Here is an 11,702-nt window from a genome sequence, read left to right on the forward strand (position 1 = left end):
CTGGGTAACACGGAGACTGACACGTGTCTTGCCAATAACCTGAGCAGATACAATCGAAAGAACAGCATCTTAAATACGAATTTCGGTCTATGAAAAATACTCGAAAATGGAGAGAGAGAGAGAGAGAGAGAGAGATTTCCTAGCTGTATGAGCTCACTCCGATTAGGACTGCAATGCTGGAATTATTTAAACCTCAAAGAGGGTCAAGAGAAACGCACAGAGCGAGAGAGAGAGAGAGAGTGTGTGTGTGTGTGTGTGTGTGTCTGTGTCTGTGTCTCTGTGTGAAGCTCGCGTGGAGCTCGTGTGAGGGGGGCGGGCGGGGGGGAGAAAGAGACAGGGGGAATGACAATGATATTCACTGGTTAACGGCTTTCGAAGTTGCTGCCTTTCAACAGCACACACCTCTCTCTCTCTCTCTCTCATTGCAGCACTGAGCACTGGCATTGCCGGCCCGTTTCTCCCAACTGCAAAGTGATTCATCTCTCTCCCCGGGTGCCCCAAAACAGCGTCCTCCTTCCTTTCAACTTGCCAGCTCCATTCTTGGGAAATCATGGCCTGAGCATACACACACTGTCAAAATCAGAAGGCATTCACAGAATTCAAGCAGTAATAATACGGGCATACATATATGTATTTGAAGAGCTTGGATGCGAAGCAGGCACCGCACAAGCGGTGAGCTCGAGAACCTTCTTATTATCTTGGCAACTCAAATTCTGGGAAGTCATAATTAGAGCATAGACAGACTAAGCAAATCAGAAGAGCTCACAGAATCCAAGATTACTCCTCCAGGCACGAGGCATTTTGAGAGCGTGTATGAGAAGCAGACATGGCACAGGCGGTCGAGCTCGAGAATTTAGACATATGGGGTACACAGCTCAGGAACACACTCAGCAGGAGTATGAGGAACCCTAGTATCAGAAGCTGGTCTTCCAGAGGCCCAGACAATGTGTTCATGCATTCCAGGAGAGAAGCTCAAGATGACGATGAAGAGGCACTCAAGTGGGCAGCCCTCGAAAGGCTACCCACGTTCGACCGTCTTCGCACCTCTATCCTCAAGAGTTTCGAAGGCGGCCAGATTGTCACGCAACAGATCGATGTCACCAACCTTGGACTCATGGAACGACAGATGCTCATTGAGAAACTGCTTAAGGTCACTGACGAAGACAATGAGAAGTTTCTCAAAAAGCTCAGGAATCGAATAGACAAGTATGGCTCCTCTTCAATAAGAATACGTATTGTACATTATGTGGCTCCATGTAGGCTCTTTCCAAGTCTTTTCCCAGGAAATTGCACAGATTCAACACTTGGCATAGGCTAATACATGTGTTCTTTCGAGACTAGAAAATAGTAAAAGAAGGCAGAACTGGATCATGAAATTTCAGATTGACAACCTTTTGTGCTAAAAGAAAATGTTCTAAAAGCATGAGCAATCTGGTTTGGTCAGCTTCTACTCCCTGAAGCGTAGGGGATGTGGAAGAAGCTGGCTATGTAAGGCTGAGGTGAGAGTTACAGGGGATGGGCTATGAGGATAGAGGATCAGGGCGGCCAGGAATTGCCACTCCCTCTGACTGTTTAAAGTCATATAGGACACAAACAGGGAAGAGCTACCGTCCCTGATGTTTCCCAAACCAAAAGTTGCTATTCCTTGCATGCATTAACAAACTTGCAGCATGTTTGGTTAAGACGTTTGAAGCTTGATGCAAGGTCCTGAGTTTAAATCCTGGCTATCGTGGTTGAAACATTGGGTTTTGAATGGAAATGTCGCCTACAATGCATGCTCCTGACCAGTGGCTGGCTCCTAGTTGGTAGTTTGGAAAAGGTAGGTGGGTCTGCACGTGCATGCGTATCTTGAACTGGTTTAGCAAGAAAATGGAGTTGTCAATATTGAATTTTGCTGACAAGAAATTCAAATCTTGTGATCTAATTTTAAAATGCAGACTCTTTAGAATCCGAAAATCTCAACTAGCTGTAATGAAATTCTTTACTACAGAGTAGGCATTGAACTGCCAACAGTGGAAGTGCGCTTCGAAAATCTTACTGTTGATGCTAGATGCCATGTTGGCAGCAGAGCATTGCCTACTCTCTGGAATGTGATCAGAAATTTTGTGGAGGTGATTACAGAGCAATTTGAAGCATTTGAGGTTTCCAGTTGTAAGTTTGTAACCAATGAAATGACAATTTAATAATGGGTCACAGGGATTGCTGGGTATGGTCCATTTGTCCACCACAAAGAAGGCCAATCTTACCATACTAAATAATTTGAGTGGCATCATCAAGCCCTCCAGGTTGGTCTCTTTCAGTTATACAAGTTCACCATCGAATCAACTACAGGTGAAAACTCAAATGAGCAATGCCTTAAGGCTAGCAAACACTGGCATTCACCCTAAGACATTATGTTGTGCATACATAAACACCCTGTGGCATGAATACATGTAGATGTAACATGGGATTCAGCATTATATGTTTGAGCGCTGAGGACATGGTAATGTTAGTACACACCATCAGATAAATGTTTACACAACAGAAACTTTGCCTTTATTTTTGACAGGATGACTCTTCTTCTGGGCCCTCCAGGATCAGGAAAGACAACCCTTCTCTTAGCTTTAGCTGGGAAATTGAACCCCTCATTGAAGGTAAGGTATTATATCGAAGGCTATATGCATTGTCCAGTTGGACTCGGCACTTTATCTGATGGCTCTTGAAATGGACAGAAAAAGGGAAGCATAACTTACAATGGACATGCTCTTCATGAGTTTGTTCCTCAGAAAACATCAGCATATATCAGCCAACGTGACCTTCACATTGGGGAGCTAACTGTGAGGGAGACTTTAGACTTCTCTGCACAGTGTCAAGGAGTTGGCACTAGATATGGTAAGGCACTATCACAATCATGATTCGCATTGAGCTTGTGAGAGTGGAGTACATTAACAGTCTTCAAAGAGTCCTTGTATCTTTCCATGTTACTCATTGTTTGCGTTCTTTGAGATGCCCAAAGAAATGCTTCTGGAACTTGCAAAGAGAGAGAAACAGGCTGGAATATTTCCTGATGCAGAAATAGATGCCTTTATGAAGGTTCAAGTTTCTACCCTTCCTCTGCTGCCATCTTCTCATATGTTGCTGTGCTGCTGACTGGCATTCTGTGATTTCTATGAATGTATAGGCAACTTCTTTGGAAGGGATTCAAGGAAACCTTCAAACAGATTATACTTTGAAGGTAGCATGGTTATCTTATTAAATGTATTTACTGAGAGTTGATAGCTCGGCAGCTAAGTTAACATGTGTTGGAATTTGGTTCAAGATTCTTGGTTTAGATGTTTGTGCTGATATCATGGTTGGAGACCCCATGCGAAGAGGAATTTCGGGAGGGCAAAAGAAAAGAGTTACAACAGGTAATCTTGCTGAGAGTTGTTCTTGCAAATGCTTTACATTGATGAGTTAAGACCAGATTCTCTAACCACCTTTATTTATCTTCTTTTCAGGAGAGATGATTGTAGGACCTACCAAAACACTATTTATGGATGAAATTTCCACTGGTTTAGACAGTTCCACCACATTCCAGGTGGTGAAATGCCTAACACAGTTTGTGCATGTTCTAGAAGGCACAATCTTGATGTCTCTACTTCAGCCTCCACCGGAAACTTTTGAGCTCTTCGATGATGTGCTTCTCCTATCTGAAGGACAGATTGTATACCTGGGCCCACGGGAGCATATCTTGGAGTTTTTTGAGATGTGTGGTTTCAGATGCCCAGAGAGAAAGGGTGCTGCAGACTTCCTGCAGGAGGTAATCTATATCAACTTGCACATATTTAGTCACTTAAAGAGCAGTAAATGTCATTCATTGTCGAACTTTAAATGCTTGTTGGAATAGTTCATTGTATGTTCCTTTAAATATATATTTGTTATGTACATGTCTCTGATACTTTCATGTCATTTCAGGTAACGTCGCGCAAAGACCAAGAGCAATATTGGTATGACAAAAGAAAGCCATACAATTATGTTTCAGTGAAGGAGTTTGCTGAAAGATTTAAACACTTCCACGTTGGTAGGGAGTTGGCCGATGAGCTGACTCGCCCATATCCACGAGAGAAAAGCCATAGGGCTGCATTATCCTTCAGCCGATATTCAGTGAGCAAGATAGACCTCTTCAAAGCTTGTTTTGCTCGTGAATGGCTTCTCATGAAACGGAACTCGTTCGTTTACATTTTCAAGGGTGCCCAGGTACTGCTGTCCATGCAATGATTAGAATGATTTGTGGCATTCTATATCATTTCTCTTGCTTTTGTTATTTCAGAATGAAGTAATGCCCAATTACAAGATCCATTTTTCCATCTCCTTCTAGATATTTTCAGGTGGTTTTGAAATCCCAGGAATTTCAATCTTGAGAAATTTTATTGCATACAATCAACATTGCCAGCTCTTACTACAACTAGTCTGTTCTGCAGCTGGTCATTGTGGCCTTCATAGCAATGACAGTGTTTCTACGCACAACGCTAAAAGCAGACCTAGCTGATGGAACCTATTACCTTGGAGCATTGTTCTTCTCCTTGGTTATCATCACGTTCAATGGGTTTGCAGAGATGTCATTGACGATTTATAGACTTCCTGTGTTCTTCAAACAACGTGATCTCCTGTTCTATCCAGCATGGGCTTATACACTGCCGACTTTTGTTTTGAGGATCCCACAGTCAGTTATAGAATCAGGATTGTGGGTCTCATTGACCTACTATGTTATTGGGTTTGCACCTGAGCCTAGTAGGTAAGGATTATGCACATTGCTGAGTCCTTAAGGCTCAAGTACCTATTAGAGTTTCCACCCTGGTAACGTCATGCATCATTCAACAAATTAACTCATTGTATTCATATTCTGCTGCAGGTTTTTCAGACAATACCTTTTACTATTTCTGATGCACCAAATGTCCTCATCTCTTTTTCGATTGATTGGTGGATTCTGTCGTTCTATGATCCTTGCCAACACAGGGGGCTCATTTGTATTGCTGCTCATATTCATGTTGGGAGGTTTCATTATTCCAAGAGGTGCCTGCTGTCTTCAAATCAGATTAATTTTCCAATTACTAGTTTTGGTCTTAACATAGTGTTTAACCTACAGCAAAGATTCCGAACTGGTGGATTTGGGGCTATTGGATGTCACCTTTAGCATACGGAGAAACTGCAAATACTATCAATGAGTTTCTTGCTCCTCGATGGGTAAAAACTGTGTCCACTGTCCATAGCTGCTTATTTGCCTAACAGCCTCCTATCCTTTACTCATAGGTCAAAGATCACTGTTGAATGTGTCTATCATTGTGTTTACATGCAGAGTACAATTGTGGGCCCAGATGATCTCACTACTGGAGTTCAAGTTCTCATAAATCGTGGTCTTTTCACACAGTCGTACTTCTACTGGATTGGAATAGGTGCTTTGATTGGATTTATTCTCACATTCAACCTACTCTTCACAATAGTGCTGTCATACTTTGGCCGTAAGTATCATTTTGTCCATGTGTCAAGCGTTATGCTAACCAATAAAAGTGTGAGTCATGTAATAACTTCTACATTCTACAGCCATTGGAAAGCCTCAGGCTGTAATATCTGAGGAAGTATTTGCTGAAATGCAAGCTAGTAATGAAGACAAAAGTCAGGATACATTGCTACAGTCTAAAGTAAAATGCTCGCAGCAGAGACCTCAAAGTGGACCTTTGGATGGAAAGAATGCTTGTATGTTGTCTTTTCTTTACTCAATCTGTATTCCTTCATTTGAGTTTCTTTCTTCTATCAACTTGATCACTTCATAGGGTTGGACTAAGTTTCTTACACTTCCCAAAAGATAAAGACTTATTCTCAGGTCTTACCCTTAGGAAAACCATGTCTTCTTCCTTGAAGGTGGGGAAAGGGGGTATATTGGGCCTATAAAACCAGAAATAAATGTTTTCCTCCCTTTGAGGAGTTGATCTGAAATTTTTTTGCGGTTTACTGACAGATGAACTGCAAAGGCAACACTTGAGTAGTTCAAGATGCAGCAACAGCTTTGATGCCACTGCAGTTAAGATTCCTGCAGTTGATCGTGGGATGTCCCTTCCTTTCCACCCACTTACTATGGCCTTTGAGGATGTGAAATACTATGTAGACATGCCTGTGGTAAGTAATTTTTCTAGGTCTTCAGGATCCAGTAAACTTGATGCCATATTCAGCTTCAGTTGGCAGCCAACCTAACGTATAAATCATTCAGGAAATGATGCAACATGGAGTTACTGAAACAAGATTACAGTTGCTGAGAGAGGTGACTGGATCGTTCAGGCCCGGTGTACTCACAGCCCTAATGGGGGTTAGTGGTGCTGGAAAGACTACTCTGATGGATGTCCTTGCAGGCAGGAAAACTAGTGGCTATATTGAGGGAGAGATATATATATCTGGCTACCCTAAAAAGCAAGACACATTTGCTCGGATTTCAGGGTATTGTGAACAGACAGACATACATTCTCCACAGATCACAATACGCGAATCCCTCATGTTCTCGGCATGGCTTCGTCTTCCAGCTGAGATTGATCAAGAGACAAAGATGGTAAAAATCTGAATCGTAGATAGTGGCTGGAACGAATATGCTAACAACAATCCAATCAGAATTTCTTCCTTAGTTGGGGAATGCAGTCAAGAAATCCAAAAGAAAGTAATTTTTATTAACTTCTTTGTTCTGTGCAGCGATTTGTTGATGAGGTCATGGAGCTTGTAGAGCTTGAAAATTTGAGTGAAGCCCTGGTAGGGATGCCAGGTGTGACCGGTCTTTCAACGGAACAGCGGAAGCGTCTGACTATAGCTGTTGAGTTAGTGGCTAATCCATCAATCATCTTCATGGATGAGCCTACATCTGGGTTGGATGCAAGAGCAGCAGCCATTGTCATGCGTGCTGTTAGAAACACAGTGGATACTGGAAGAACAGTTGTCTGCACAATTCACCAGCCAAGTATTGACATATTTGAGTCATTCGATGAGGTATGCTATTTCAGTTACAGCATTCTGGTAAATTATGTTGCATGTGCTTTGCTGTAGATAGAACAGATCATTGTTGTCCCCAAAGTGATGGCTGGGTGCTAAAGAGGTTGTGGGTTCAAGCCCCACAAGGTGCATCCTCATTAGGGACGTCCATGTTCACATGGAGCGTTCGTGCAGTCACAACTCTTGTCCCTTGAACACTCAGGTGAACCCTCCTTGGTGAGTGGCTTGGGGAGGAGGATGCCAATTGCGATCAAGCTCCCTTGCGGATTATCCTCAGTGTCTATAGGAGATGCCTACATTGTTTCATGGCTAATATTTGGAGGGGAGGTTCTCCCCCCTGTGGGCGGTCGGGTGTGTGAGTAATGGAAATTTAAAAAAACAATCATCATAATTGTGAAACTCGGTCATACATGTGATGGTGTGCAGTTAAGGACTGATACCCTGTTTCAGCATCTACTGATGAATGCACAATATTGGCTTCTTTCAGCTTTTACTGATGAAACGAGGTGGCCAAGTCATCTATGCTGGACCATTGGGCAAAGATTCCCAGAAAATTATTGAGTACTTTGAGGTGAAGGGCTCAAAAAGTTTTAAATCTATTTATTCTCTCTCTTGTGCAACTTTCGAAAACAGGACAATGTGTGAGTGTTCCTCTGCAGGCTATCCCAGGAGTTTCTAGGATAAAGGACAAGTATAATCCAGCTACATGGATGTTGGAGATCAGTTCTGCTGCACAAGAGCAGCGGCTAGGGGTGGACTTTGCTCAGATTTACAAAAAATCATCTCTTGCACAGTAAGCATGCCTCAATTCAATCAACATTCCAGTCTCCTAGTATGTCCAGAATAGTACGCCAATTGTTTAACAATTTCACATGCAGACGCAACAAAGAGCTGGTAAAGGAGCTTAGTTCACCAGCTCCAGGCACAAAGGACCTGTACTTTTCAACAAAGTACTCCCAGTCATTATGGGGACAATTCACCTCACTATTATGGAAGCAGAACTTGACCTACTGGCGTAGTCCAGACTACAACCTAGTTAGATTCTCATTCACTTTCGTATCAGCTCTTATATTTGGTACCATCTTCTGGCAACTTGGCACCAAAATGTATGTCACATTTTATGATGCTATCAAGTACATGGCTGCAACCTCCATGATTAAATACCTACTTAAGTTCATCATTTCTCACAATCGTAGAATTTTGGATGGACAGAGAGCAGCAACAAGACCTCTTGACTGTCATGGGAGCCATGTATGGGGCTACTCTGTTCTTGGGTATAAATAACTGCTCAACGGTGCAGCCAGTTGTCTCAGTTGAGCGCACCGTGTTGTACCGAGAACGAGGAGCTGGAATGTATTCTGCCATGCCATATGCATTAGCTCAGGTCAGTCTTACTTTTGTCTGTAAAGGTATCATAATAATATGTCATTGCTTGAGCCAATTCTAACATCCAAGTCTGTTTCTTTAGGAAAGAAAATGAGTAGCATCAAATCAAATTCACTAGGACCAAAAAGAAGTGATAAATGATTTGATAAGAAGCCAAAGTAAAGTTTTAGTTACCTCGAAACATTCATTCTTTAACTGTGCTTTTGATGAATGATTTCAGGTTGCCATTGAGCTACCCTATGTATTCTTTCAAACAATCATGTATGGACTTATCGTGTACTCTATGATTGGCTTCAAATGGGCAGTTTCAAAATGCCTATGGTTTTTTTTCACAATGTTCTGCACATTCTTATACTTCACTTACTATGGGATGATGGCTGTTTCAATCACACCAAACTATCAAGTGGCAGCAATTGTGGCATCAGCCTTTTATGCTATTTTCAATCTCTTCTCTGGCTTCTTAATGCCAAGGCCGGTAAGTGATGGGCATTACTGTCTCTGCTTGTCCATGCATGGACTTGACTGTGTCAGGGTGTCATCATATTCCGAAATGAATATTTCTGTATGTGCTCACCTGCCAAACTACTATATGGGGATATGTATTATGCAAACATTCATACACAGTTTATCAACATACATACATATAATTCACCAACATGCATACATAATTTACCAACATAAATGCATACACAATTTACCAACACACATACGTACATATAATTTACCAACATGCATACATAAGTTACCGACATACATACATATATGCATTAAGTAGATTTGTACAAAGAACTCAAAAATCAGGACTGACCTGTGACTATGTCATCATATTATCAATTGATCATTTTGTATAGGCGCGCATGCTAAATTCCGGGTGCTAACACTTGCGTGCATGCATGCAGACGTTTGTTTGTTTGTTTTGTTTTGTTTATTCAGTAAATCTGCGCAAAAGGGCTCGAAAATGAGGACTGACCTGTGTATATGAAACAGAAAATACCCAAGTGGTGGATTTGGTATTACTGGATCTGCCCGACTGCATGGACGGTGAACGGACTCATCACGTCGCAGTATGGTGATGTGCAGAAGCTTATAAAGGTTACTCTCCCTGATGGGGACAGCGACTACCAGCCGGTTACTAGCTACCTCAACAACACATTTGGCTTCCACAGGGACTTCCTTGGTGACGTTGCAGCAGTGCTCATCGTCTTCCCAGTCTTTTTCGCCCTTCTGTTCACCTTCTTTCTGAGGACCCTCAACTTCCAAAGAAGATGATACCACCAGTTGCATCCCTTGCTTTGAGAGGGGTCCTGAATTCATGTGCATTCGATAGAGGTCCTCAATTCATGTGCCTTTGATAGAGCAACTTCCAAACAAGATGATACAACCAGCATCCCTGCACCACTTGTTTTGAGAATGGGTCCTCACTTCAAGTGCACTTGATACAACCTACTTGAGAGGGGTCGTATATTCATATGCATCTGATCTAGCCCACTCAATCACTTTGATAGAGCCCATTATCTCACTCTTTCGAGAAACCACATGTATGCACATGGATCACTTGGTAAGGGCCTCTAGGTTGTGACCTAAGAAGAACAGTCACAGTCACACTGAAGTTTCTACACTAGGGCTTCAGCTTGCATGGGGTATAAGTCACTAGTCTTCCTTCTTGCACTACAAATGTACATTCATCTCTTTCTAATGATTTAGTTCTAAGCCTAAGCAAGATAGGGAAGCCTTCTTGGGGCTTTGTAGTATGCTAACTAACATATAATGTTGGAGGCCCATTGGCACAAAGGTTTTTGGCATTAAAGCCACAAGCTTAGTGCTTGCCTCATAACATTACATGACAAACCTAAGGTTTCATCAACATGTACCTACAAGACTAAGGTTTCATCTATACACCAAGTGCACACACTCATGAGTTGAGCACCATTAGTTCCAATGCATCCCTATATCTTTCCTCACTTAGTGCTATACTTGAAAGCCTTGAGATGTTTTATATGCACTATTGCACTAACTACCTCAATAGCCTTCTCTAAACTATATATTCTTTAATTATTATATTCAAGCTAAAATGCATAACTAGGCAATTACGCATTATTTGTACCTTATTAAGATCTATATATAGATAGCATCAACTTAAAAGCAAAAAGAGTGTCTGATCTTCAAGTATGAACAAGATTGTTTGCATCAATATATATGTGCTCAAATTTTGTCTACACAATGCAATGAACTTGTATCTTTTTATTGAAGTCTAACCTAAAGCTTCTAGATTTTCTAGCTACTCAAATATTTTCTACTTAATATGACACAATGCTACATTAACTACTATGTCTTTAAGGCTTCAAATCATCATAAAGACTTTTAAAATGTGGTCATAAAGCTTACATGGTGAATTTTGAGTCTCTACTTTGATCCTCCTTCGATCTCAAAGGCAAGTAGCACAAAATATTTTACTCATGGCACTTCTATACAACATGATGCATGCATACAATTATAACATGCCATTCCAAAAGGAACCATAACTTAGAATGGAACGTTCTAGCAAATGGGTTTTACTTTACTTTATGAAAGAATTTTCATATCTTAAAAGCTTCTCACTATTTCATTAATTTTAACATTTTCCATCATAGGCCATATGTGCCCAATGCATCTTCCTATAATGTATTAGTATCGTTCTCATATTGTTCAAGCAAACTTAGCATGCCCACTCCCTATTAGTTCTACCACAAAAGGAAGATAGCTCATTAGGCATCCAAATGGCTAGCAATCTATATGTAGGGTTCTTCCAAGGTATCTTGACACTTAACACTCTAAGAACTATGACCAAGTGGATGATAGAGAGAGATGTGACTTGAGTTAATAGATATAATCAAATGTACATTGGTAATTTGTGGCTAGGCTTGATTGAGGCCATTAGGGGCTCCAAAATCAAGAAGCCCAAGTGATTAGAGTGTTTTCCTTTCCATGGTGGTGGGGAGAGAGGATTCAAACCCATGGAGTGTTTGATGTGCAATACTTATAAACTACTCTTCATATAGAAGAAGTAATGTTGGTACCTCATAGAAATGTGGGCCCAAATTACTTAAAGAAATACAGTCCCCTAGGGAGCATAATGGAAATTTGAAAATTTGATCATTGGAGGATTTTACCCCTCTATGTGGTAATTCAAAAGATTTCCTATTTGTTAATGGGAAAGTCACTCATCATTGATAGAGGAATGGACCTATAATGAAATTTGAGATTGCCAACGGGATAAGCACAACTTTGGTGTTAATCTAAGAAGCAATTAATACCTCCTCCTACACATTACTTAGTGTATGTATACA

At 41.2% G+C, this 11,702-nt stretch overlaps 1 protein-coding gene across 1 annotated transcript; it reads left to right on the plus strand.

The window, feature by feature from the left end:
• Positions 1 to 321: 321 nt before the first annotated feature.
• Positions 322 to 10,513, plus strand: LOC148037204 (ABC transporter G family member 29-like). Its single transcript, XM_087676130.1, has 24 exons — positions 322 to 1,206; positions 1,991 to 2,111; positions 2,197 to 2,285; positions 2,549 to 2,633; positions 2,712 to 2,871; positions 2,996 to 3,072; positions 3,161 to 3,214; positions 3,299 to 3,389; positions 3,480 to 3,781; positions 3,937 to 4,218; positions 4,443 to 4,756; positions 4,874 to 5,034; positions 5,108 to 5,205; positions 5,318 to 5,480; positions 5,563 to 5,715; positions 5,978 to 6,135; positions 6,227 to 6,559; positions 6,697 to 6,987; positions 7,478 to 7,561; positions 7,650 to 7,783; positions 7,869 to 8,096; positions 8,203 to 8,374; positions 8,597 to 8,851; positions 9,364 to 10,513. Exons 1-24 carry the CDS (start codon positions 827 to 829, stop codon positions 9,643 to 9,645), a joined length of 4,467 nt encoding a protein of 1,488 aa, XP_087532256.1. The 5' UTR covers positions 322 to 826; the 3' UTR covers positions 9,646 to 10,513.
• The last annotated feature ends 1,189 nt before the right edge of the window (positions 10,514 to 11,702 follow it).

The sequence above is a fragment of the Lygodium microphyllum genome, chromosome 4 (assembly GCF_053477565.2).
Source record: "Lygodium microphyllum isolate KBCC chromosome 4, Lygodium_microphyllum_v1.1.10, whole genome shotgun sequence".
NCBI lineage: Eukaryota > Viridiplantae > Streptophyta > Polypodiopsida > Schizaeales > Lygodiaceae > Lygodium > Lygodium microphyllum.

Excerpts from the sequence above, each read along its gene's own strand:
- LOC148037204 (XM_087676130.1), top strand. The coding sequence starts at position 827 with ATGGCACAGGCGGTCGAGCTCGAGAATTTAGACATATGGGGTACACAG. Across the intron at positions 3,215-3,298 it reads AAACAGATTATACTTTGAAG|ATTCTTGGTTTAGATGTTTG; the intron begins GTAGCATGGTTA and ends ATTTGGTTCAAG. Across the intron at positions 6,136-6,226 it reads ACTATGTAGACATGCCTGTG|GAAATGATGCAACATGGAGT; the intron begins GTAAGTAATTTT and ends TAAATCATTCAG.